This window comes from Danio rerio, chromosome 17 (genome assembly GCF_052040795.2).
Source record: "Danio rerio strain M-AB ecotype USA chromosome 17, GRCz13ab, whole genome shotgun sequence".
Taxonomy (NCBI): Eukaryota; Metazoa; Chordata; class Actinopteri; order Cypriniformes; family Danionidae; genus Danio; species Danio rerio.
This window is the reverse complement of record NC_141037.1, coordinates 1,497,077-1,524,184: the sequence shown is the minus strand read 5'-3', so window position 1 is coordinate 1,524,184 and position 27,108 is coordinate 1,497,077. Positions and strand designations below refer to the sequence as shown.

General features: G+C 38.9%; 2 protein-coding genes across 5 annotated transcripts in view; both read left to right on the top strand.

The window, feature by feature from the left end:
• Positions 1 to 27,108, top strand: part of arhgap11a (Rho GTPase activating protein 11A) — a 1,047,489-nt gene that overhangs the window by 807,141 nt on the left and 213,240 nt on the right. The gene's annotated exons all lie outside the window — the stretch shown is intronic.
• The window catches only part of LOC141378483 (cysteine-rich motor neuron 1 protein), a 98,724-nt gene that overhangs the window by 4,074 nt on the left and 67,542 nt on the right, over positions 1 to 27,108 (top strand). For 2 of the 4 annotated variants that reach the window (XM_087289947.1, XM_087289949.1), the window contains exon 2: positions 17,857 to 18,018. In XM_087289947.1, the coding sequence (XP_087146073.1) occupies positions 17,857 to 18,018 (162 nt within the window). Of the gene's footprint in view, positions 1 to 17,853; positions 18,019 to 27,108 lie in introns of all 4 variants that reach the window. The other 2 variants (XM_087289946.1, XM_087289948.1) reach the window with 1 other exon arrangement.

The following is a 27,108-nucleotide window of genomic DNA, read 5'->3' as shown; positions in this document are numbered from 1 at the left end:
TGAAGTAATTTTTATTTTTGAGTGAACTGTCCCTTTAAGAGAGGACACATACAGTTTATTATATATATATTCATTCATTCATTCATTCATTCATTCATTCATTTCCTTCGGCTTAATCCCTTATTTATCAGGAGTTGCCACAGCAGACTAAACCACCAACTATTCCAACATATGTTTTACAAAGCGGATGCCCTTCCAGCTGCAGTCCAATACTGGGAAACGCACATACACTCTCAAACGCCAGCTGGGGCTCAAACCAGCGACCTTCTCTCTGTGAGGCCACAATCCTAACCACTTAGCCACTGTGTCGCCCTATATTCATTATATAATTATATAATTTATTATATTATTCATTGTATAGTCATATATATATATGACTATACAATGAATATATAGAATACAATATATATATATATATATATATATATATATATATATATATATATATATATATATATTAGGGGTGTCAAAATTAATTGTTTCTTCGGTGCACCGCGATGCATACGCGGACAATTCGGTATCGATTCAGTAATAGATTCAGTAATTATTATGTACTGACGTCATTTATCTCCTATGCGCTCTGTCGTGAGCGCCGGTATTTACAACACTCAGCCAACTCAGGGCCGGCCCGTGGCATAGGCACCCTAGGCAAATGCTAAGGGCGCTGTTTATCCAGTGGGGCGCCAGAAATGAGCGCGCTTCAGTTGGTTTTGTTTTCGATTTTCCTGACACACATTCAGTGATAGACGGCAATAACTCAAAACACTCTTACCCTAAAAAGATCTAAAGTGTGTTTCCTACAGAAAGACAAAGCTGGTTATGTTTCACAGCTGTCTTTCTTTTTTTTTCCTCGACATTACGAGCACTGCTCCGTTTAAGCCCTCGCAGTCTGCGTTTACTTTAGCCGGCAGAGCTCGCGCTGAGAGGAGCTCTCAGTAAGCGACCGTCGGAAAAGTGCTTATTTTTTTCGTTTTTTTTTTTTTTTCGTTTTTCTGCTCCACTCAGCGCGAGCTCTCCCTGTTGCAAGAGCCTAAGTGTGTGTGTTTGTGTGCGTGTGTGCGCGTGTGTGTGTTTGTTTGTTTGATGCTGTCTATGTTTGTGGATGTGTTTGAATGAGAGACAGTGTGGTGCTGTGTGTCTGTGTGTTTATACAGACAGCTTGTTATAGCCTCCCCCTAAAATATAACACTGTATATGGAAAGCATCGTCAATGCACCGTGATGCACCGAGATATTGAATTAAACCGAATCGATGGCATGATAATCGTAACCGAACCGAACCGTGAGACCAGTATAGGTTCACACCTCTAATATATATATATATATACATACAGTTGAACTCAGAATTATTCGTCCCCCTTGGAATTTTGTCTTTTTTTTTTTTATATTTCCTAAATGATGTTTAACAGATTGAGGAAATGTTCACAGTATGTCTGATAATATTTTTTCTTCTGGAGAAAAACTCATTTGTTTTATTTCGGCTAGAATAAAAGCTGTTTTTAATTTTTTAAACCCATTTTTAAGTCAATATTATTAGCCGCTTTAAGCTGTATTTGTTTTCGATGGTCTACAGAACAAACCATCATTATACAATAACTTGCATAATTACCCTAACCTGCCTAGTTACCATAATTACCCTAGTGAAGCCTTTAAATGTCACTTTAAGCTGTATAGAAGTGTCTTGAAGAATATCTAGTCTAATATTATTTACTGTCATCATGACAAAGAGAAAATAAATCAGTTATTAGAGATGAGTTATTAACACTATTATGATTAGAAATGTGCTGAAGAAATCTGCTCTCCGTTAAACAGAAATTGGGGGGTGGGGGTTGGAAATAAACAGGGCGAATAATTCAGGGGGGATAATAATTATGACTTCATTACAACAGTTTTTCTATTGCAAACATTTACTTAGAGACTGTTTTAAAAAGGACTATTATAGAATTTAAATCTAAAATATCTCTAAAACATGATTTTACTATTAATTATTGCAATGATACGTTTGGTACTAATGGTACATTTTCACTGTTTCACACAGATAACGCCAGTCCTGTTTTAAATCTGTCGCTATCCACTTGTTAAGTCATGACGTATCGGTGACGTTGGGAATACTGTTACCAGGACCAAGAAGCCGCTACTCATTTGAATTAAAAAAATATTCATTTATGACATAAATTATATATATATATATATATATGTGTATAAATATATATATATGTGTGTATATATATATATATATATATATATATATATATATGTGTGTGTGTGTGTGTGTGTGTGTGTGTGTGTATATATATATATATATATATATATATATATATATATATATATATATATATATATATATATATATATAGTGATTTTCAAAAGTATTATATCACTTTGTAAATATTTATTATTATTAGCATTTGTTGAGTCTCCCTATACAGTTTATTATAGCACTTGAACAAGGAAGTTGCTTCGCGTGACGTCACACTTAACAAGTGGCTGGTGACACACAGCTGTCTGTAGCTCCACCCTCTTTTGAAAAGAGCACACTCTCATTTAAATTTAAAGCGACAGTCGCCAAAAAGCCACAATTAGGGTCAGTTTAAATGAACTCAGTATTCTTGGAGAATAGTATATTATATATTATGTATATTATATTAGTATATAAGTATACTGTGTATAGTATAGTACAAAACTTTGTATTGTCATATTTAGTTAGTGATGCACATTTCATAATACTGCCATAGTATTACTTTTAGTTCAGTTCAACAACTGTTGCACGTTTAATTTGCACATTTTCAACATCTCTACAAAAGACAATAGCCTCATTATTCAGCTCGGATCTGGTTCCCTTCTGTTCATTTCTCCAGTGTGCTTAGTGGAAATAAATGTGACTGTGATAGGAGCATTACAAAAATATGAGTTTAATTAAAGACTGTCCTTTTCTAGCAGCTGATTAATTAGCATCTCATTAGCATAGTGATACATTATTCATGATTGCCATCATTAATTACTCCTTCCCTGCCATTAGCAAATAAGTTAATGAGGCTATTTATATTCAGACATGGCTGAGGGCGGACTGAAGATGTGAGAAGAGTCTGAATATTCAAAATCAGTCTTTTTTTGGGGAGGGGTTCATCAGTTTGCATTGTTCTCATCTGCATTTCTGTAAATGGGATGTTTCCACATTCCACATTAAGCCTTTCTAGATTTATAAAACATTCCTAATTCTTAAAATGGTTGTGATCATCAAAAACATTATCTGAGGAAATATACTCGAAGATTTGTTAAAGAATGCCATGTTATTACAAGATAAAAGTGAAAAAAAAACTGGAATTACAATTGCATTGTGTCTAAAAAACAGCATTTATTGGCTTTTTGGACAAAAACAATGATACTTTTCAGCAGTTTTTGGCTTGTTTTTTGTTTTACACTGTAGTAATAAATATAAATGTACAATAATAATAATAATAATAGGCTGCATGGTGGCGCAGTGAGTAGCACGTTGACCTTACAGCAAGAAGGTCTCTGGTTCAAGTCCCGGCTGGGCCAGTTGGCGTTTCTGTGTGGAGTTTGCATGTTCTCCCCATGTTGGTGTGGGTGTGCTTCGGTTTCCCTCAAACACATGCGCTATAGGTGAATTAGGTAGGCTAAATTGTTCGTAGTTTATATGTGTGAATGAGAGTGTATGAATGTTTCCCAGTAATGGGTTGCAGCTGGAAGGGCATCCGCTGCGTAAAACATGTGCTGGATAAGTTGCCGGTTTATTCCCCGTGTGAACCCCAGATTAATAAAGGTACTAAGCTGAAAAGAAAATGAATAGTAATATTAATAATGCACAATAATAGTATATGCACAGTAAAAATAAATGTAAATGTATAAACAAAGCATGCAGATATGCAAATAAGCAGGGTAGGGGAAATATCAATACAAAGTGGTATCGTGATTTATTTTTTATTTTTTTTGTACTATTTGTTGAATGAATTGACCATCATGTTTGATGTCATGTAATGATGTTCATCCAAGTTTTTGAGAGCTGGCAAAGACCACACACTCTAAAAAATGTTGGGTTGTTTTAATTTATTGTTGGGTCAAATTTGGAGAAAACAAACATGGGTTACATTTATTTTCAGTTCAATTTATGTTCCTTCTTAACCCAATGGTTGGGTTAGAGCTGCAGGGTTCTGGCTGAAATGAGAATCGCTATTTTTTATTTTTTTTTGCCTACAATAAAGATCAAGATTTTCTCCGGATTCTGTAGATGTAAAGGTTAATATGAGTGCGCTATTATTATTGTTATACTCAAACATGTGGTAAAACAGCAATAGGCTTTGTGTAGCTGTACTATTAGTTAAAATGCTAAATGTTGTATAGAGTTGGAATGGTGGACTTAAACAGACTTTAGATGTGTCCCGGTCATTAATGCTGATGATAATTCTGATGTTGAGTTATTGTGTTTGAGACGTATGCTCACAATCTGTCATTTTCTGCCTAAAATCTGTCACTGACGTGATTTTGGTGAATACAGAAGACTGGGCGGGTATTTTTGCATTTCGGTGGGTTTTGGATACTTTTTGTGCTGGAATCAGTCAGTTACATCTGGCAACACTGTGTGCGCTTTCGGTTTCATTTTCACTGCTAAGAGCGGTTCACTTCCCGCATGGCTCCCAAACCATCCCTCTGTGCCACAAACTGAATGTTATTTACGTCTTTATTACCTGTTATTTACAGTCTCTGCAGGTTCTGTTCTCTACAGTAGACTTCATTCAGAGGCGCCCGCCCTCTCTCTGGTGACAGCTGACGGTCAGCTCACGTCACATGTGATTTTGCGGTCGCAAATACATTACATGAAGACAGAAATGACATTTTGGGGGTGAATTATATCTTATAAATACAGCATGTGACTCAACACCATTTGGAGGTGTCCACGTTGCTAAACGATGTATGTAAAACAATGTGAAGACTTGTGCGCCACCATTGCTTCTCCTGAAATTGAAAATATGATTGACAGATTCATAGAAATGCTGGATTAAGATCGTCTAGGGGGTCAAATAGAGTTTGCAAACTTTTTACAATTAATTGTGCAGCTCTAGGTTGGGTTTGTTCATTTTTGACCCAATGTTGGGTTAAAACAGCTCAGCATTTTTCAAAGTGGACAGTATTTGGTTATTGTAATGAAGTTTACGGCCCTTTGGCCGCCGGGAAGAAGGAGGCGGAGAACCGACGCAGGTTTAAAATATTTATTAATAACAATGACGGCAGCTCCTCACAGAGACTGCCGTCTAAACCAAAACAAACTGAAAGCAAAAGTAAAATAAGTCCGGGCCCGATCCTCTCTCGGCTTCCTCTGCCATCGGTCCTCCTTTTATAGTCCAGAGCTCCTTCCGTGGGATCCGAGGCAGGTGCGCACCGCAGGTGTATCCACTTACGCGGTGGCCTCACCCCGTTCCCACGGCTCCTGGCCACGCCCCCTCGCCACATACCCCCATCTCCCATCACAGGCCGGGGGCACCCCGTGGCTATGCATACTCCGGGAGGGGGGGGGTTTGGCGCCACAGCACCCGCGAGACCTATATGAGATGGGCCGAGAGAAAAGGAGATGGAAAAAAAGGAGGCAAGACAGAGTAGACCGAGAAAGGGGAGAGAGGAAAAAAATAAATAAGTAATTGGGGTTCGGTTCTCCAGACACGCTGCCACTCGGTCCTCCACCAGCTGAGAGATGCGACGACGTGCTGGGAGCCCTGTGGAGGAATCTATCCACCCGTCCGTCTTCTGGCGTCCGGCGGCGGTTCTCCTGGCTGGCTGGCGGCATTTCTGGTCTCCTGCTCCGCTCCCGCTTCGGTGGATGGATGCAGGCTCTGGCATCATGGCGGATCGCGGCGACTCCCCCGGGTTCTGTGGTATGGCTCCCTTCAGCACTTTCCCTTCCGGTGGTGAGCCCCGCGTCCCCTGCTCCTCCCCATGCTGGGAGACGGCAGCAGGCAGATCCTTTCCTCGCCAGCCTCAGGCCGCCCCGGCACTATGGGCAGACGGACGGGTTTCTCCCCCACTCGGGTTAACTCCCAAACACTCGCCCCCTCTCTCAGCGGCGAGGGCATCTGGACAACGCGTCCCTCCTTCTCCCGGGCTTCGGCACCACTGTAATGAAGTTTAAGGCCCTTTGGCCGCCGGGAAGAAGGAGGCGGAGAACCGACGGAGCTTTAAAATGATTTATTAATAACAGTGACGGCAGCTCCTCACGGAGACTGCCGTCTAAACCAAAACAAACGGACGGCAGCTCCTCACGGAGACTGCCGTCAAACTGAAAGCAAAAGTAAAATAAGTCAGGGCTCGATCCTCTCTCGACTTCCTCTGCCCTCGTTCCTCCTTTTATGGTCCAGAGCTCCTTCCGTGGGATCTGAGGCAGGTGCGCACCGCAGGTGTATCCACTTACGCGGTGGCCTCACTCCATTCCCACGGCTCTCGGCCACGCCCCCTCGCCACAGTTATGTCCTAACTTTTTCACACAATTGTGCATAAAACATTTAAGGTCATTCCCATGCACTCTACAAAGTGCTGGGTTGTTTTAACCCACAGTTTTAACCCAGCAGTTGGATTAAAATATGAGATTTAAATGTAACTAAAAACATGTATATATTTCCCTAATGCAAGGGTGTCCAAACTCGTTGCTGGAGGGCCGGTCTCCTGCAGATTTTAGCTCCAACTTCCCTCAACACACCTGCATGGATGTTTCTAGAAAGCTTAGTTAGAGCTTGATTAGCCAGCCCAGGTGTGTCTGATTGGGGTTGAAACTAAAGGACACCAGCATAACCGGTGCAAAACCGCATACTTCCATACTACATAGTACTCTAAAATCAGTGTGCGAGCAGAGTAGTGTATTCAAAAATTTGTATGCGAGAAGTACCCGGATGACATACTACTTCTGGTGAGATTCTGGAGTGTGCATCCCATGCATGATGCGTTATTCCATGATGCCCCGCGAGAGAATTCATGAATGAAAGTGAAGTGACTAAACCCAGTTGAACTGACGCAGGTAGGTCACGAGACTATGACAAAATGGCGGATGTAGCGCGTCCAAATTCCATTCATACTTTTCACATTCATACTGTATAGAATGCACTTTTCTAACGGCAGAGTAGTACGTTTAAACTAAGATGCAATACCTACTGAGTAGTAGCCGGTTTCGGACGCAGCTCAAAGAACAGGGTTGGCCACCCCTGGTTTAATTATTCATTTATTCATTTTCTTGTCTGCTTAGTCCCTTTATTAATCCAGAGTCACCACAGTGGAATGAACCGCCAACTTATCCAGCAAGATTTTATGCAGCGGATGCCCTTCCAGCCGCAACCCATCTTTGGGAAACATCCACACACATATTCACACACACACTCATGCTGGGTTGTTACAATGTTTAGTGTATGCATTGCAGGTGATATATTGCTGAACTGTAACATAATTGGACACCTCTACATCATCACACAGGGAGTTAAATGTCCAGTAAAATGAAAGTTTTTTAAACGTTGGTGTCATTATGTTAGTTTTAAGGACATCTGTAAGCTAGTGTGCAATAAAACAGACATCATTGGTGTTTATAAGATAAAAAACCTTATATAAATATTCAGTATGTTTGCTTCACCCTAAATGGATCAATGATGTCACCTCCTACTTCATTTTCTCATCAAATCTTGACCAATCAAATGCTCTCTGTCGTCTGACATGCTCCGCCCCCTTCAAGACACTTCTCATTTGGTTTTCTCAACCTTTCTCACAAGCAGAGCTGTAATAAAAACAAACCCCTATTGGCTGTTTTTTTAAAGGGGTGGAGCTACTCTATGCCCCGCCATCTCCTGATTTTTCAGTTGAAATTTTGTCAAACACTGAATAAAAAATGCACATTTCAAAGCACTTCACATGACCTTAAGGGGTTAAATCAACAACCGGCCTTGTCTACATTTTCCCTTACATGACAAGCTGTATAATGACTGTTTTCAGACAGGTTTCCCAATTACTGGTTCAGTATTACTGGACGTTTAGTCTCGACTATCAGCAGTCTTACTTCCTCTCAGGATGCCAAGACAAATGTCCTTCTGTTAGTCTTTTTAGACAGATTAAACATCAGCTTGACCTGAAACAACTATAAGATAATCTACAACACTGAGAAGGACAGACGATGTTTGCATTTCCTCCTCATGTTTACACTGCTTATCAGAGGGATTCCAAACATTTCTTAGACATTAGTTTACATTAAAACAATCATAGAATTTACATAATATCCAGAAGATCGCTGATAATACCATGGTGATTTTGGTGCTTAATACACTAATAAATGCTCAATGCTTTTGTACTCTGAAGGCGAGTTTGTGTTTGTTTGTTTTAGCAAGATAAGTGATAAACTTCAGCACATAATCTGATAAAATGCACATTAACATTATTGCAGTTGATAAATATTTCACACTATTATGCAGACTTTTATATACAGAGTTATATTCAGTGTTTCCAAGAAAAAGTTGGGGGAAAAAAAGGTCGAGCAGCTTATTGTAACGAGGAGACTGACACGGAGGGATCCATTATGCAGTATTTATTAATCACAACTTCACTCAAACACACAATATGCACCTGAGTGCACACACACATCTACAGTAGTAGTAATAGTTTCAAGAATGACGATGAAAAGACACAGAGTGAGTTACCAGGCATGAGTAGAGGGTGATGAGCGTGAATCAGAGTCCGTGTATCAGGCTTGGGTCGAGGGCAGGCAGCGTGAATCAGAGTCCGTGTATCAGGCTTGGGTCAAGGGCAGGCAGCAAGAATCAGAGTCCATATATCAGGCGTAGGTCGTGGGCAGGCAGAAGGCGAAGCAAAGTAAGAGACAGGCTGGAGTCGTACACAAGAGATCAGGCTGGATATAACGCTCAGTAATGCTGGCCGGGGCTGAACAAGACTTCGCACTGATTGAGTGTTTGAGTGCGGCTTATAAGAGGTGTGTGGGTCGTTAACCTGATTAAGATCAGGTGTATGCGCAATCAGTGTATATGGATGATGTAATGCTAAAAGTCCGGAGATGGTGGCCTCTGCTGGCCAGCGAGGGGAATGACCGGGACCGAGTCGGTGACACTTATATAGGTTTTTGGAAAAATATCTTATTTGCAGATTGTAACTTAACTGTCCTTTAATGTAAGCAGTCTGAAAAGTTGCTCATCAATTAAGTGCATGATAAATATAGATATATTGATAAATATAAATATATATATATTAATAATTATATTGTGTTTTAAAAAAAAGAGCAGACTCCGCATCTCATGAGTGAGTCATTATATTTAAGAATCATTTGTCTGCCTACAGATTTTAAGTACTAAATTGAATTTTCTTTTTTTTTTTTCGGCTTAGTCCCTTTAATAACCTGGGGTCGCCACAGCAGAATGAACCGCCAACTTATCCAGCATACGTTTCACACAGCGGATGCCCTTCCAGCTGCAACCCAATACTGGGGAACACCCATACACTCTCATTCACACACATACACTACAGACAATTTTAGCTTACCCAATTCACCTGCACCGCATGTGTGTGGACTTGGGGGGGGGAAACCGGAGTACCCGGAGGAAACCCACACCAACACGGTGAGAACATGCAAACTCCACACAGACTAACCCAGCCAAGGCTCAAACCACTGCTCTTCTTGCTGTGAGGCGACAACACTACCTACTGCATAAACAAATCATATCAAAATAATAACAAAGTTGTATTTTCTGATCGAGATGCTTTTAAGACTGTCGAAGGAGACACAACCTATTTAAGCATAAGAGTAGAAAAATGAATTGTAATTAAATGTAATATGCAAAATAACAATGCGACATGTAAAAAGCTGGTGTAGTTCATATCCTGGACCTGAGTATCCTGAGCAGCTGCTGTGGGGGATATGGAGGAGTGGAGAGCGTGAGACTGATCCCTGTAAGACCCCAGTGGCAGACGAGTCCTCGCATTGATCCTGAAGGAACAGCCTGTAGACCAGCCGGTGACCTCTCCCACCTGCAGCTTCTCCACGATGGACGTCCAGCATTCTCCTAGACTGCAGCTCTGCACAAGACGTTTGGCCAGAGGAGAAGTGGTCGTGCCCAACTGACCCTGGCTTCTCTCCAGGTTTTTTTAATTCTTGACTTTCACAAATTGGTGAAGTTTGCTCCTCCACTGTCGCCACTGGCTTGCATGGTTCAGGACTTGTGGAGCTGTGCGTGGATGGATTTGCTCTTCAGTGTTTGGGCTCTCAGCTGTGAATATTAAACCACATTGAACTGAACTGAACTCTGAAAACTGAACTGACACCGTTTCAGTTCACTAGAATCTTCTTTGTGAAGCTGCTTGGACACAATCCACATTGTAAAAGCGATATAGAAATAAAGATGAAATGAATTGAATTGCTCTGACATGCATTGTGAGCTGTAAGTTGCTGTGTGAATTTCCTCATCAAGTCCAATCAGTGTAATCAAACACACAATCAAATCTTTTGTAAAGCTGCTTTGAAACATTAATTATTGGGGAAAGCTCTATGCAAATACACTTCAATTGAACGGAATACTGCATTGCTGTTTTGCATATGACATTTCTACATCCGTCTTTTCGGATGAGACGTTAAACCGAGGTCCTGACTCTCTGTGGTTATTAAAAATCCCATGGCACTTCTGGTAAAAGAGTAACTCGGTGTCCTGGCCAAATTCCCTCCATCGGCCCTTACCGGCCTCCCAATTATCCCATCCACTGAATTGACCCTTCACTAAGCCACACCCAAAAACCGCCACCCACTGATCGTGGCTTAGCAACCGTAGCTACGCGCAGGGGCTCTGTCAAGCTTTCGAGCGAGGGAAACAAGCCAAAGAGCTGTGCATATGGACTGTGCAAATCTGATACCCTGGTTTTCCCTTTTCAAAACCTAAAACCCAAGGGGAGAAATGCCAAGCTCTGTGCTAAAGGAGCTCTGCGCTAAAGGAGCGGAGTTAATTTAGTTTTGTTTCGATATTTCTAACACATTCACAGACAGCAATAACTCACACACCTCTTACCCTAAACGGATCTAAACTGTGTTTCCTACAAAAACACAAAGCAGGTGATGTTTCTAAACAGGCGTTTCTCTTTTTTTTCTCACTCGATATTATGAGCACTGCTTCATTTCAGCCCTCGCCACAGTAGTCAAACCAATTACAATCATATCTCCATCTATTTCAAGCTGCGAATATTTTAAATTGCGTATCAACACAACAAAACAGAGATGTGATCACAATCTGAGCAACTGCAATCAATACACTTCACCCGCAACTGTTTTTCAGTAACTTATAAGCCTCATGCCCATGTCAGAGCTACAGTTCACTGATGTTTTCATCCGTCTTTTGGAGATTTTGCCATTGGTGACGATGTTTTAGTGGCTTAGTGCCTGCTTTTATATTTGGTAATATTTGCTAGCGGCGAGGCAGTGGCGCAGTAGGTAGTGCTGTCGCCTCACAGCAAGAAGGTCGCTGGTTCGAACCTCGGCTCAGTTGGCGTTTCTATGTGGAGTTTGCATGTTCTCCCTGCCTTCGCGTGGGTTTCCTCTGGGTGCTCCGGTTTCCCCCACAGTCCAAAGACATGCGGTACAGGTGAATTGGGTAGGCTAAATAGTGTATGAGTGTGAATGAGTGTGTATGGATGTTTCCCAGAGATGGGTTGCGGCTGGAAGGGCATCCGCTGTGTAAAAACTTGCTGGATAAGTTGGCGGTTCATTCCGCTGTGGCGACCCCGGATTAATAAAGGGACTAAGCCGACAAGAAAATGAATGAATAAATGAATATTTGCTGGTGGGGAAAATCTATTTGTTCACTTCTGTTATTTATACTTTGATTTGCATTTCAGTTTATTTATTTGTTCCACTGAACTGCAAATTAGAATAGAAACTGGATAAAGAGCACACAAACATACAGACAGATATAGTAACTGTACATTGTTATGGGCAAATGATGCTTATATTCAGCACAAATCCATCAGTTTCCCCTTTCTGGCTGATCTTTCTATGAATGAAGGATGTAAAAGCACTGTCCATGTGTGTTTCCTCGTCGGTTAGTAATGCTATATTTCATTGCAGAGCAATAGTCGATCAGGCTTTTTGGCTGAAATAGAGAAATCACGGTTTAAAATCAAATCAAATCACTTTTCAAGAGTTCACACTTAGCTGATAATCAATAAGGCGTATTTGGCATGCTGTCCCGGGAAAGAGCCCTGAGCTCGTAATATCCTCGAGCCCGGGGCTCCCGTTAGAAGGGCGAGAGGGGAATTCGAGGTCAGGTAGGTCTCGAGAACTCCCCTGCTTGTCACCGTGAGAAGTGTGAACTCGGGTTGTATTGGGTGATAATTTGTTTTAGTCGATTGGCTATGGTTTATGTTTTTGGACGGTGGGAGGAAACCGGGGAACCCGGGGAAAACCCACGCGAACACGGGGAGAACATGCAAACTCCACACAGAAACACCAACCGGCCCGATGGGTTGGACTAGCGGTGTTCTTGCTGTGAGGCAACAGTGCTAGCCACTGGGCCACCGTGTCGCCCGATCAGAAAAAGTGGGAGGATGTAGGGGTGGAAAGGGGGGGAGCTTTAAGACGAAGATAACTGGAGTGACAAACTCAGGTTATTTATAATGCTTCCGTGATCATCTAATAGGGCTGATTAAGGAGCTAACAAGGAGCCAGCCGTGTTGATTATAAGCACGTGATCCTCTCGAAATTAGTTTATGAATAAACCACACTTATTGTCACATCATCAGCAGCACGTGCGCTATGATGAGTGAAAAGCTTAGGTGCTGGCTCCAGACAGTGCAAATACAGACAGTGCAAATACAGACAGTGCAAAATACAGAGTGCAAGTACGACAATGTAAAATTGACAGCGATATGTGCAATGAATAGGTGTCCACATAGTTGTAGGCAGTGTTGTTTCAAGTATAGATTGGGTAAAGTGCAGTGCATGCTACATGTTGATGGTGTGCAGTGAGGGGTAAGGAAGAGTCTGTGTGGGTTGTGTTAAGTGTTCATCAGCCTGATAGTCTGAGGGAAGAAGCTTTCCTTCAGTCGGCTGGTGCGTGATCGGATGCTGCGGAACCGTCTGCCTGGGGGTCTGCCTTAATTAATTGTTATTAGATTATTTTTAACCCTATAGAGCCGCACGTATCATATTTGATGCACAGGTTTCTAAGGTCGATGTAATATCAACCCGATCAATACTTTGTTTAAAAACCTGTTATATATGATTTGATAAAAGGTAACAGGTAAAAACAAAGTGGAAAAACTGCCTAAAATGTTTTCTGTTGTCAAAATGTCAAGGGCAAAATATTTTTTTGTCATTAAAATGAACTTTTTTAAGTTGCACAAACACCTGGGGCCTCATGTACGAAAACTTGCGTGGAAATCATACTAAATGTGCGTACGCAGAAAAAAATTCAGATGTATGAAACACTGCGTACGCCGAATCCCACGCATATTCTTTTGTACATCCGAATGAACGTGAAACTGAGTGCAACATGCACGAGCGCAAAACCCCTCCCTGCCTCCTCCCCCGTATGAATATGCTAATGACTCTACTTTGGCAAAAGCCAACGAAAAAGCAAAGGCAAAAGCAAGCAAGAAGAGAAACTTTGAACAGAATGTGAATTGGAGGTGCTGCTTTCAGAGGTAGACCGGAGGAAATCGGTGTTATTTGCAAGTTATAATAATAATAATAATAATAATAATAATAATAATAATAATAATAATAATAATAATTCATTTTATTTATAAATGGCGCCTTTCTGGACACCCAAGGTGCCTCACAATAAGCATCAGCAGACATGCTAAACAACTTAAACATTACTAAAAACAATCATTGACCAGACAAGTTAAAACACAATAGCGAATATAAAAGAACATAACAAAAACATGATAAAAAAATTGTTAAGTAAAAGCCTGCTTAAAAAGATGGGTCTTTAGACGGGATTTATAAGTGTGAAGACTAATCACTGCTCCTAAGATCTACTGGAAGTGAGTTCCATAGCCGAGGAGCCATAGAGCTAAAAGATCTGTCTCCCATTTTGCTCAGTCGAGTGCGAGGTGGTGCCAGGGTGTAGTTGTTGGCTGATCTAAGGGTACGAGAAGGGGTGTAAATATGGAGAAGTTCAGTGAGATATTGAGGAGCGAGATTATGAAGTGCCTTGAAAGTTAGAAGTAATATTTTAAAATCAATTCGATACTTTACTGGAAGCCAATGAAGCTGATAGAGAAGTGGATAGAGGAGTATTTGCAAGTTTGTTCTCTGGAATTAACAACAAAAGAAAAAAAATAGAGTGGGAGAGTTTAGCTGATGCGGTTAAGACAGTTGGGTCTGAACATCGCACCGAGTGAATTAAAAAAGAAATAGTGTGATTTATAGCTGTAAAATGTTGCAGAATTCTTAACAGTCTCAGTGGCGCAGCTCGTAAGATGCATGTCAACATGTTTTGACAGGTTCGAGCATGAACTCGGTTCCAATCCAGCGTCTGATGAACTCATTTTTTTTTCCCCCGCTACATATCAGATTTTGCCTACTATTTATCACGAGAAAGACAAGTAGGAATCATTAATAAGTCTGTGCATCATATTTTATTTGCACATTTATTGAATGGAAATGTTTCTGATTCACTCATGCAAATTCATCTTCAGATAGTGTCTTTATAGCAATGTGCGTGCAGTAGATAGCTCAGATTACATTGGGAAAACAGGCGACTGCTGCAAATTGTGCTTTAATGTTTAGCTGGTCAACTGTATGGTATGGAAACCTTATATACCTGCTAGATGAACCCGTCTCATACAGCTGCCATTGCAAGGCTCAGACACTTTGTAGAGAGCAATTTAACACAACTGCCTCTAGGAGTCGCCAATGGAAATAAAACAGACACGCACAAAAAATGTGCGTACGCCAGCCATGAAGCTGCCGTGGAGCTGCGCACATTCCCACATTCAGTTCATCGTTAGTAAATCCAAACGTGAGCAATTCTGAGCGTGAAACCTAGTTGTTGTGCGTACGCAGCGTTGATACATGAGGCCCCTGGTGTATCAAATTTGTATGTCAAAATGTAAATGGCAAAAGTTTGTTTGTTTGCTACAGGGTTTAATAAGCATCTCATTTCCAAAAAAGTAGAATTTTCAACCTATGTTTTGATAACTCGGGACTTATAGGGTTAAATGTCAGCTCTCCTGCTGTGCATGAGCTACTCTGCTGAATGGTTGGTGTATGAGGCGGCTAGGCTAAGCTAGCTTCAATTTTGATTGAATTGTTCTCTAATCAGTTGCCTAATATGTGGAGAATATACCTCTGTAATGCAGACTGCAGTCCCTTTTAGTCTGGCTTTCTCTGATATCTCACCTGTTCGCCAAAAACGACTAATTATATCCATGGGAATGTCTGACACCGGCGCGCACACATTGTAATGGGGTATATGCTTCCCATGCTGATACACTTCCGGTGACCTGTTATCGCGATTTTTTTTTCCATCTTATTCGGTTCCTTATACAGCATCGATGTTGTAATGTAATCCAAATACAATCAGTTAAACAGACTTTGGCATTCATTTAGTTGCTCAAGCGTAAAACGAGACAAAGAGCCGTTTACTCGCACGCGCCTGTCAAAATCGGCAGATTAGCGCAGAAGCTCCATTAAATATACTGGGGTAAAATAAATGCTCATATTATAAAGACATGGCGGGGGAAATGTAATTTAATGCAGCGCTTCTTGTACTATCTGAGTCCCACTTTATATGAGATATCACTCAGCTAGTGGAGATTTGCAATGGCATACAGTTCGCCGGAAACAATTAACCCAGGTTACTGGCAAATTAAAAGTCCTATTAGCATGCTTCGGCATATAGACAAGCCAGGCACGAAAGCTTGACAGGCTTAGCAACAGTAACTCATAGATATATACATTTGATGTCGCCTGGCCTATTGTTGTCTATTGATGTCAATAGCGCCGCCATCTTGGTACAGGGTAGCGCTCCTTTGAAATGAATGCGGGACCAAGGTACAGTGGATGACTGTGGCCATCCAGAGCCAGAGATATACACATATACACATATATCTATGATCAGGAGTTTTCCTGGATGTTAGTATGCATTTTTTTTTTCTAATTACGAAAATTATAATTTTACATCACTTTTCTACATTGATGGATCAGTGACCGCACGGGCATTCCTGACAAAAAGCTTGTGTTTGTGTGTACAGAAACGTACTATTCACCCTCCCTGTTAAATTTGATCTAATCATGTCCTGAAACACAGCTCCTCTCCTGCTTTCACTTCTCATACTGACTGAGGGAGCGATTCATTTGTGAATGAATCTCCGTTATGAACGATTCGTTCACTAGCCGACAATAATACAAGTTTCTTGCAGCGCAGCATCTCGTTGTCATATTTCTTTTGCATTGTTTGCTGATTTTATTCAACAAAACTAGCATAAGCCGAGTGTTTAGTGCGAGTTGGAGCTGCTTTGCCGTATGGTGAATGCAGTAAGTGACTGTATTATCATCAATAACGTTACCTGATTAGCACAAAAGTTCAGAACATACAAAAACAGAAATTTTTTTTATCTTACCTATGCAATGTTTTGCCTTTGTGCTTTGTTTTCTTTGTTTGCTCGTTACTACACCCGTAGACAGCGCTAAAGTCCACCGCATCTTCACGTAATAACACTGTCTTGACTAGTGCGGTTGAATGACATTTGTCCTGGGAGCACTGTACCAATGTGGCGGCGCTATTGACGCATGCTCAGGGTCCCTATGCGATATCTAGTGTATATATCTATGACAGTAACTAAGGAAGGCGGGGCTTAGTGTAGGGTCAATAGGCTCTATCACAGTCTCTCCACTCCACCTATAGCTGGTGTGTGGTGAAGCACTGGCGTTGTCCTGTGGCTGCCGTTGCATCATCCAAGTGGAGCAGCACACTGGTGGTGGTGTGGAGAGACCCCCCCTCATGATTGTGAGGCTCTTTGGGTGTATGGCCATACACAATAAATGCGCTAGAGAAATACACATTACTTACTCATATTTCTAAATGAATTTTGCTCCTGATTACACTTCCAAACAACACAGCAGGACCCTTTAAACCACCACACGACCCGATCTTCAAAACAGTCTTCCAGCAGCAGCACCAGAGCCGACTGTTTTCATTAGAGAGCAGACATAATCATAATATCAGCATAATGTCATATCCAGAGGAGCATTGATGTTTGCATTGAGTCTGTGATCAACAAGCGCTCATTCATTTGCTCCAGACGGATCCTGGTATAAACAGCGCTGGCCTCAGATCAGCAGACGTGAACAGATGTGCATTGTGGGCGCCTGCTGGAGGGAAGAAAAAGCGTTGGGGGGTCGTGTGAAAATGTGAAAATATCCTCAGAGGAAGTATTGATATGGAAAGACGTTGGCGGAGCGGATCATTCTGAGGTGACGGGAAGTAGTGCAGGAAAGGCTGTCTGTGATTGGCTGTCTGAGAGAAGAGCTGGAGTTTCTCCATAAACAACACTCTGGTGTGCCGAACACATTGGCTCTGTTTCTGTCCACCTATTTTTATCTGCGTTTTGGAATATCATGTACAAAATGCTTTGGTTATGTTGGGGTGGCGCAGTGGGTAGCGCTGTCATCTCACAGCAAGAAGGTCGCTGGTTCGAGTCCCGGCTGGGTCAGTTGGTGTTTCTGTGTGGAGTTTGCATGTTCTCCCCACGTTGGCGTTGGTTTCCTCCGGGTGCTCCGGTTTCCCCCACAGTCCAAACACATGCACTATGACTTGTTGAATCTCAGCTGTGTAAATGTGTGTGTAAGTGACGGTGTGTGTTTTCTCCTCAGCAGTAGACGATGCTGCAGATCTGCTGGAGGTCAATATGGAGATGTGTCCTGTGGTGAGCGGCTGTGAGCGTGTGGACGGACAGTGTGTGTGTGACTCCAGACGCTCCTGCACACACACATACCGCTATCCTGACAGAGACACCTGTGTGCGGGCCTGGAGAACAGGTACACCAGCCTGAAGACACAGCAGAGAACAACATACTGGGAGAAACTGACAATGAGCCATTTACACCTTCTGTGATTTGCAGAAGTAGAGGGGAATCATAATACATTCACACACACACACACACACACACACACACACACACACACACACACACACTGTGCTGTATATATACTTGCATACATACTCTATTCTCCTCTACTCTGTTCTATTGTACTGTATTGTAACAATTCTGTTCTACTCTATTCTACTCTACTGTTCTACTCTATTATTCTACTCTATTCTTCTCTACTCTACTGTTCTACTCTATTCTTCTTCTCTATTCTTCTCTACTCTACTGTTCTACTCTATTCTACTCTATTCTTCTCTACTCTACTTTTCTACTCTATTCTACTCTATTCTTCTCTACTCTACTGTTCTACTCTATTATTCTACTCTATTCTTCTCTACTCTACTGTTCTACTCTATTCTTCTCTACTCTACTGTTCTACTCTATTATTCTACTCTATTCTTCTCTACTCTACTGTTCTACTCTATTCTACTCTATTCTTCTCTACTCTACTGTTCTACTCTATTCTACTCTATTCTTCTCTACTCTACTGTTCTACTCTATTCTTCTTCTCTACTCTACTGTTCTACTCTATTCTACTCTATTCTTCTCTACTCTACTGTTCTACTCTATTATTCTACTCTATTCTTCTCTACTCTACTGTTCTACTCTATTCTACTCTATTCTTCTCTACTCTACTGTTCTACTCTATTCTTCTTCTCTACTCTACTGTTCTACTCTATTCTACTCTATTCTTCTCTACTCTACTGTTCTACTCTATTATTCTACTCTATTCTTCTCTACTCTACTGTTCTACTCTATTCTACTCTATTCTTCTCTACTCTACTGTTCTACTCTATTCTTCTTCTCTACTCTACTGTTCTACTCTATTCTACTCTATTCTTCTCTACTCTACTGTTCTACTCTATTCTTCTTCTCTATTCTTCTCTACTCTACTGTTCTACTCTATTCTACTCTATTCTTCTCTACTCTACTGTTCTACTCTATTCTTCTTCTCTATTCTTCTCTACTCTACTGTTCTACTCTATTCTACTCTATTCTTCTCTACTCTACTGTTCTACTCTATTATTCTACTCTATTCTTCTCTACTCTACTGTTCTACTCTATTCTACTCTATTCTTCTCTACTCTACTGTTCTACTCTATTCTTCTTCTCTACTCTACTGTTCTACTCTATTATTCTACTCTATTCTTCTCTACTCTACTGTTCTACTCTATTCTACTCTATTCTTCTCTACTCTACTGTTCTACTCTATTCTTCTCTACTCTACTGTTCTACTCTATTCTACTCTATTCTTCTCTACTCTACTGTTCTACTCTATTCTTCTTCTCTATTCTTCTCTACTCTACTGTTCTACTCTATTCTACTCTATTCTTCTCTACTCTACTGTTCTACTCTATTCTTCTTCTCTATTCTTCTCTACTCTACTGTTCTACTCTATTCTACTCTATTCTTCTCTACTCTACTTTTCTACTCTATTCTACTCTATTCTTCTCTACTCTACTGTTCTACTCTATTATTCTACTCTATTCTTCTCTACTCTACTGTTCTACTCTATTCTACTCTATTCTTCTCTACTCTACTGTTCTACTCTATACTTCTTCTCTACTCTACTGTTCTACTCTATTCTAGTCTATACTTCTCTACTCTACTGTTCTACTCTATTATTCTACTCTATTCTTCTCTACTCTACTGTTCTACTCTATTCTACTCTATTCTTCTCTACTCTACTGTTCTACTCTATTCTTCTTCTCTACTCTACTGTTCTACTCTATTCTACTCTATTCTTCTCTACTCTACTGTTCTACTCTATTATTCTACTCTATTCTTCTCTACTCTACTGTTCTACTCTATTCTACTCTATTCTTCTCTACTCTACTGTTCTACTCTATTCTTCTTCTCTACTCTACTGTTCTACTCTATTCTACTCTATTCTTCTCTACTCTACTGTTCTACTCTATTCTTCTTCTCTATTCTTCTCTACTCTACTGTTCTACTCTATTCTACTCTATTCTTCTCTACTCTACTGTTCTACTCTATTCTAGTCTATTCTTCTCTACTCTACTGTTCTACTCTATTCTACTATATTCTTCTCTACTCTACTGTTCTACTCTATTCTACTCTATTCTTCTCTACTCTACTGTTCTACTCTATTCTTCTTCTCTATTCTTCTCTACTCTACTGTTCTACTCTATTCTACTCTATTCTTCTCTACTCTACTGTTCTACTCTATTCTTCTTCTCTATTCTTCTCTACTCTACTGTTCTACTCTATTCTACTCTATTCTACTGTTCTACTCTATTCTACTCTATTCTTCTCTACTCTACTGTTCTACTCTATTCTACTCTATTCTTCTCTACTCTACTGTTCTACTCTATTCTAGTCTATTCTTCTCTACTCTACTGTTCTACTCTATTCTACTATATTCTTCTCTACTCTACTGTTCTACTCTATTCTACTCTATTCTTCTCTACTCTACTGTTCTACTCTATTCTATTCTATTCTTCTCTACTCTACTGTTCTACTCTATTCTACTCTATTCTTCTCTACTCTACTTTTCTACTCTATTCTTCTTCTCTATTCTTCTCTACTCTACTGTTCTACTCTATTCTACTCTATTCTTCTCTACTCTACTTTTCTACTCTATTCTACTCTATTCTTCTCTACTCTACTGTTCTACTCTATTCTACTCTATTCTTCTCTACTCTACTGTTCTACTCTATTCTACTCTATTCTTCTCTACTCTACTGTTCTACTCTATTCTACTCTATTCTTCTCTACTCTACTGTTCTACTCTATTCTTCTTCTCTACTCTACTGTTCTACTCTATTCTACTCTATTCTTCTCTACTCTACTGTTCTACTCTATTATTCTACTCTATTCTACTCTACTGTTCTACTCTATTCTACTCTATTCTTCTCTACTCTACTGTTCTACTCTATTCTTCTTCTCTACTCTACTGTTCTACTCTATTCTACTCTATTCTTCTCTACTCTACTGTTCTACTCTATTATTCTACTCTATTCTTCTCTACTCTACTTTTCTACTCTATTCTACTCTATTCTTTTCTACTCTACTGTTCTACTCTATTCTACTCTATTCTTCTCTACTCTACTGTTCTACTCTATTATTCTACTCTATTCTTCTACTCTATTCTTCTTCTCTATTCTACTGTTCTACTCTATTCTTCTTCTCTACTCTACTGTTCTACTCTATTCTACTCTATTCTTCTCTACTCTACTGTTCTACTCTATTCTACTCTATTCTTCTCTACTCTACTGTTCTACTCTATTCTTCTACTCTATTCTTCTCTACTCTACTTTTCTACTCTATTCTACTCTATTCTTCTCTACTCTACTGTTCTACTCTATTCTACTCTATTCTTCTCTACTCTACTGTTCTACTCTATTATTCTACTCTATTCTTCTACTCTATTCTTCTTCTCTATTCTTCTCTACTCTACTGTTCTACTCTATTCTTCTACTCTATTCTTCTACTCTACTGTTCTACTCTATTCTACTCTATTCTTGTCTACTCTACTTTTCTACTCTATTCTACTCTATTCTTCTCTACTCTACTGTTCTACTCTATTATTCTACTCTATTCTTCTCTACTCTACTTTTCTACTCTATTCTACTCTATTCTTCTCTACTCTACTGTTCTACTCTATTATTCTACTCTATTCTTCTCTACTCTACTGTTCTACTCTATTCTTCTACTCTATTCTACTCTATTCTTCTCTACTCTACTGTTCTACTCTATTCTACTCTATTCTTCTCTACTCTACTGTTCTACTCTATTCTACTCTATTCTTCTCTACTCTACTGTTCTACTCTATTCTACTCTATTCTTCTCTACTCTACTGTTCTACTCTATTCTTCTCTACTCTACTGTTCTACTCTATTCTACTCTATTCTTCTCTACTCTACTGTTCTACTCTATTCTACTCTATTCTTCTCTACTCTACTGTTCTACTCTATTCTACTATATTCTTCTCTACTCTACTGTTCTACTCTATTCTACTATATTCTTCTCTACTCTACTGTTCTACTCTATTCTACTCTATTCTTCCCTACTCTACTGTTCTACTCTATTCTACTCTATTCTTCTCTACTCTACTGTTCTACTCTATTCTACTCTATTCTTCTACTCTACTGTTCTACTCTATTCTACTCTATTCTTCTCTACTCTACTGTTCTACTCTATTCTACTCTTTTCGTCTTTACTCTACTGTTCTAGTCTATTCTTCTACTCTATTCTTCTCTACTCTACTGTTCTACTCTATTCTACTCTATTCTTCTCTACTCTACTGTTCTACTCTATTCTACTCTATTCTTCTCTACTCTACTGTTCTACTCTATTCTACTCTATTCTTCTCTTCTATACTGTTCTACTCTATTCTACTCTATTCTTCTCTACTCTACTGTTCTACTCTATTCTACTCTATTCTTCTCTACTCTACTGTTCTACTCTATTCTACTCTATTCTTCTCTACTCTACTGTTCTACTCTATTCTATTCTATTCTTCTCTACTCTACTGTTCTACTCTATTCTACTCTATTCTTCTCTACTCTACTGTTCTACTCTATTCTACTCTATTCTTCTCTACTCTACTGTTCTACTCTATTCTACTCTATTCTTCTCTACTCTACTGTTCTACTCTATTATTCTACTCTATTCTTCTTCTCTATTCTTCTCTACTCTACTGTTCTACTCTATTCTTCTACTCTATTCTTCTACTCTACTGTTCTACTCTATTCTACTCTATTCTTGTCTACTCTACTTTTCTACTCTATTCTACTCTATTCTTCTCTACTCTACTGTTCTACTCTATTATTCTACTCTATTCTTCTCTACTCTACTTTTCTACTCTATTCTACTCTATTCTTCTCTACTCTACTGTTCTACTCTATTATTCTACTCTATTCTTCTCTACTCTACTTTTCTACTCTATTCTACTCTATTCTTCTCTACTCTACTGTTCTACTCTATTCTTCTACTCTTTTCTACTCTATTCTTCTCTACTCTACTGTTCTACTCTATTCTACTCTATTCTTCTCTACTCTACTGTTCTACTCTATTCTTCTCTACTCTACTGTTCTACTCTATTCTACTCTATTCTTCTCTACTCTACTGTTCTACTCTATTCTACTCTATTCTTCTCTACTCTACTGTTCTACTCTATTCTTCTCTACTCTACTGTTCTACTCTATTCTACTATATTCTTCTCTACTCTACTGTTCTACTCTATTCTACTATATTCTTCTCTACTCTACTGTTCTACTCTATTCTACTCTATTCTTCTCTACTCTACTGTTCTACTCTATTCTACTCTATTCTTCTCTACTCTACTGTTCTACTCTATTCTACTCTATTCTTCTACTCTACTGTTCTACTCTATTCTACTCTATTCTTCTCTACTCTACTGTTCTACTCTATTCTACTCTATTCTTCTCTACTCTACTGTTCTACTCTATTCTTCTTCTCTACTCTACTGTTCTACTCTATTCTACTCTATTCTTCTCTACTCTACTGTTCTACTCTATTATTCTACTCTATTCTTCTCTACTCTACTTTTCTACTCTATTCTACTCTATTCTTCTCTACTCTACTGTTCTACTCTATTCTACTCTATTCTTCTCTACTCTACTGTTCTACTCTATTATTCTACTCTATTCTTCTACTCTATTCTTCTTCTCTATTCTACTGTTCTACTCTATTCTTCTTCTCTACTCTACTGTTCTACTCTATTCTACTCTATTCTTCTCTACTCTACTGTTCTACTCTATTCTACTCTATTCTTCTCTACTCTACTGTTCTACTCTATTCTTCTACTCTATTCTTCTCTACTCTACTTTTCTACTCTATTCTACTCTATTCTTCTCTACTCTACTGTTCTACTCTATTCTACTCTATTCTTCTCTACTCTACTGTTCTACTCTATTATTCTACTCTATTCTTCTACTCTATTCTTCTTCTCTATTCTTCTCTACTCTACTGTTCTACTCTATTCTTCTACTCTATTCTTCTACTCTACTGTTCTACTCTATTCTACTCTATTCTTGTCTACTCTACTTTTCTACTCTATTCTACTGTATTCTTCTCTACTCTACTGTTCTACTCTATTATTCTACTCTATTCTTCTCTACTCTACTTTTCTACTCTATTCTACTCTATTCTTCTCTACTCTACTGTTCTACTCTATTATTCTACTCTATTCTTCTCTACTCTACTGTTCTACTCTATTCTTCTACTCTATTCTACTCTATTCTTCTCTACTCTACTGTTCTACTCTATTCTACTCTATTCTTCTCTACTCTACTGTTCTACTCTATTCTACTCTATTCTTCTCTACTCTACTGTTCTACTCTATTCTACTCTATTCTTCTCTACTCTACTGTTCTACTCTATTCTTCTCTACTCTACTGTTCTACTCTATTCTACTCTATTCTTCTCTACTCTACTGTTCTACTCTATTCTACTCTATTCTTCTCTACTCTACTGTTCTACTCTATTCTACTATATTCTTCTCTACTCTACTGTTCTACTCTATTCTACTATATTCTTCTCTACTCTACTGTTCTACTCTATTCTACTCTATTCTTCTCTACTCTACTGTTCTACTCTATTCTTCTCTACTCTACTGTTCTACTCTATTCTACTCTATTCTTCTCCTCTACTGTTCTACTCTATTCTACTCTATTCTTCTCTACTCTACTGTTCTACTCTATTCTACTCTTTTCGTCTTTACTCTACTGTTCTAGTCTATTCTTCTACTCTATTCTTCTCTACTCTACTGTTCTACTCTATTATTCTACTCTATTCTTCTCTACTCTACTGTTCTACTCTATTCTACTCTATTCTTCTCTACTCTACTGTTCTACTCTATTCTACTCTATTCTTCTCTACTCTACTGTTCTACTCTATTCTAGTCTATTCTTCTCTACTCTACTGTTCTACTCTATTCTACTATATTCTTCTCTACTCTACTGTTCTACTCTATTCTACTCTATTCTTCTCTACTCTACTGTTCTACTCTATTCTACTCTATTCTTCTCTACTCTACTGTTCTACTCTATTATTCTACTCTATTCTTCTTCTCTATTCTTCTCTACTCTACTGTTCTACTCTATTCTTCTACTCTATTCTTCTACTCTACTGTTCTACTCTATTCTACTCTATTCTTGTCTACTCTACTTTTCTACTCTATTCTACTCTATTCTTCTCTACTCTACTGTTCTACTCTATTATTCTACTCTATTCTTCTCTACTCTACTTTTCTACTCTATTCTACTCTATTCTTCTCTACTCTACTGTTCTACTCTATTATTCTACTCTATTCTTCTCTACTCTACTTTTCTACTCTATTCTACTCTATTCTTCTCTACTCTACTGTTCTACTCTATTCTTCTACTCTTTTCTACTCTATTCTTCTCTACTCTACTGTTCTACTCTATTCTACTCTATTCTTCTCTACTCTACTGTTCTACTCGATTCTTCTCTACTCTACTGTTCTACTCTATTCTACTCTATTCTTCTCTACTCTACTTTTCTACTCTATTCTACTCTATTCTTCTCTACTCTACTGTTCTACTCTATTCTTCTCTACTCTACTGTTCTACTCTATTCTACTATATTCTTCTCTACTCTACTGTTCTACTCTATTCTACTATATTCTTCTCTACTCTACTGTTCTACTCTATTCTACTCTATTCTTCTCTACTCTACTGTTCTACTCTATTCTACTCTATTCTTCTCTACTCTACTGTTCTACTCTATTCTACTCTATTCTTCTCTACTCTACTGTTCTACTCTATTCTACTCTATTCTTCTACTCTACTGTTCTACTCTATTCTACTCTATTCTTCTCTACTCTACTGTTCTACTCTATTCTTCTTCTCTACTCTACTGTTCTACTCTATTATTCTACTCTATTCTTCTCTACTCTACTGTTCTACTCTATTCTACTCTTTTCGTCTTTACTCTACTGTTCTAGTCTATTCTTCTACTCTATTCTTCTCTACTCTACTGTTCTACTCTATTTTACTCTATTCTTCTACTCTACTGTTCTACTCTATTCTACTCTATTCTTCTCTACTCTACTGTTCTACTCTATTCTACTCTATTCTTCTCTACTCTACTGTTCTACTCTATTCTACTCTATTCTTCTCTACTCTACTGTTCTACTCTATTCTACTCTATTCTTCTCTACTCTACTGTTCTACTCTATTCTACTCTATTCTTCTACTCTACTGTTCTACTCTATTCTACTATATTCTTCTTTACTCTACTGTTCTACTCTATTCTACTCTATTCTTCTCTACTCTACTGTTCTACTCTATTCTTCTTCTCTATTCTTCTCTACTCTACTGTTCTACTCTATTCTACTCTATTCTTCTTTACTCTACTGTTATAGTCTATTCTTCTACTCTAGTCTTCTCTACTCTACTATACTCTACTTCACTCTACTCTACTGTTCTACTCTATTCTTCTACTCTACTGTTCTACTCTATTCTTCTCTACTATACTCTACTTCACTCTACTCTACTGTTGTACTCTATTCTACTACTCTGTTCTACTCTACTGTTCTACTCTATTCTACTCTATTCTTCTCTACTCTACTGTTCTACTCTGTTTTACTCTATTCTTCTCTACTCTACTGTTCTACTCTTCTTCTACTCTATTCTTCTCTACTCTACTGTTCTACTCTATTCTTCTACTCTATTTTTCTCAACTATTCTACTTTACTGTTATACTCTACTGTTCTACTTATTCTACTATGTTCTACTTTACTCTGTTCTACTTTATTCTACTCTACTCTTCTCTATTCTATTTTATTTTATTCTATTCTATTCTTCTCTACTCTGTTCTATTCTACTCTTTTCTGCTTTACTCTGTTCTACTTTATTCTACTCTTCTCTATTCTATTCTTCTCCACTCTGTTCTGTTCTACTCTCTTGTTACTTTACTCTGTTTTACTCTATTCTCTGCTTCATTCTACTAAAGTAAAATAGGGTAGTCA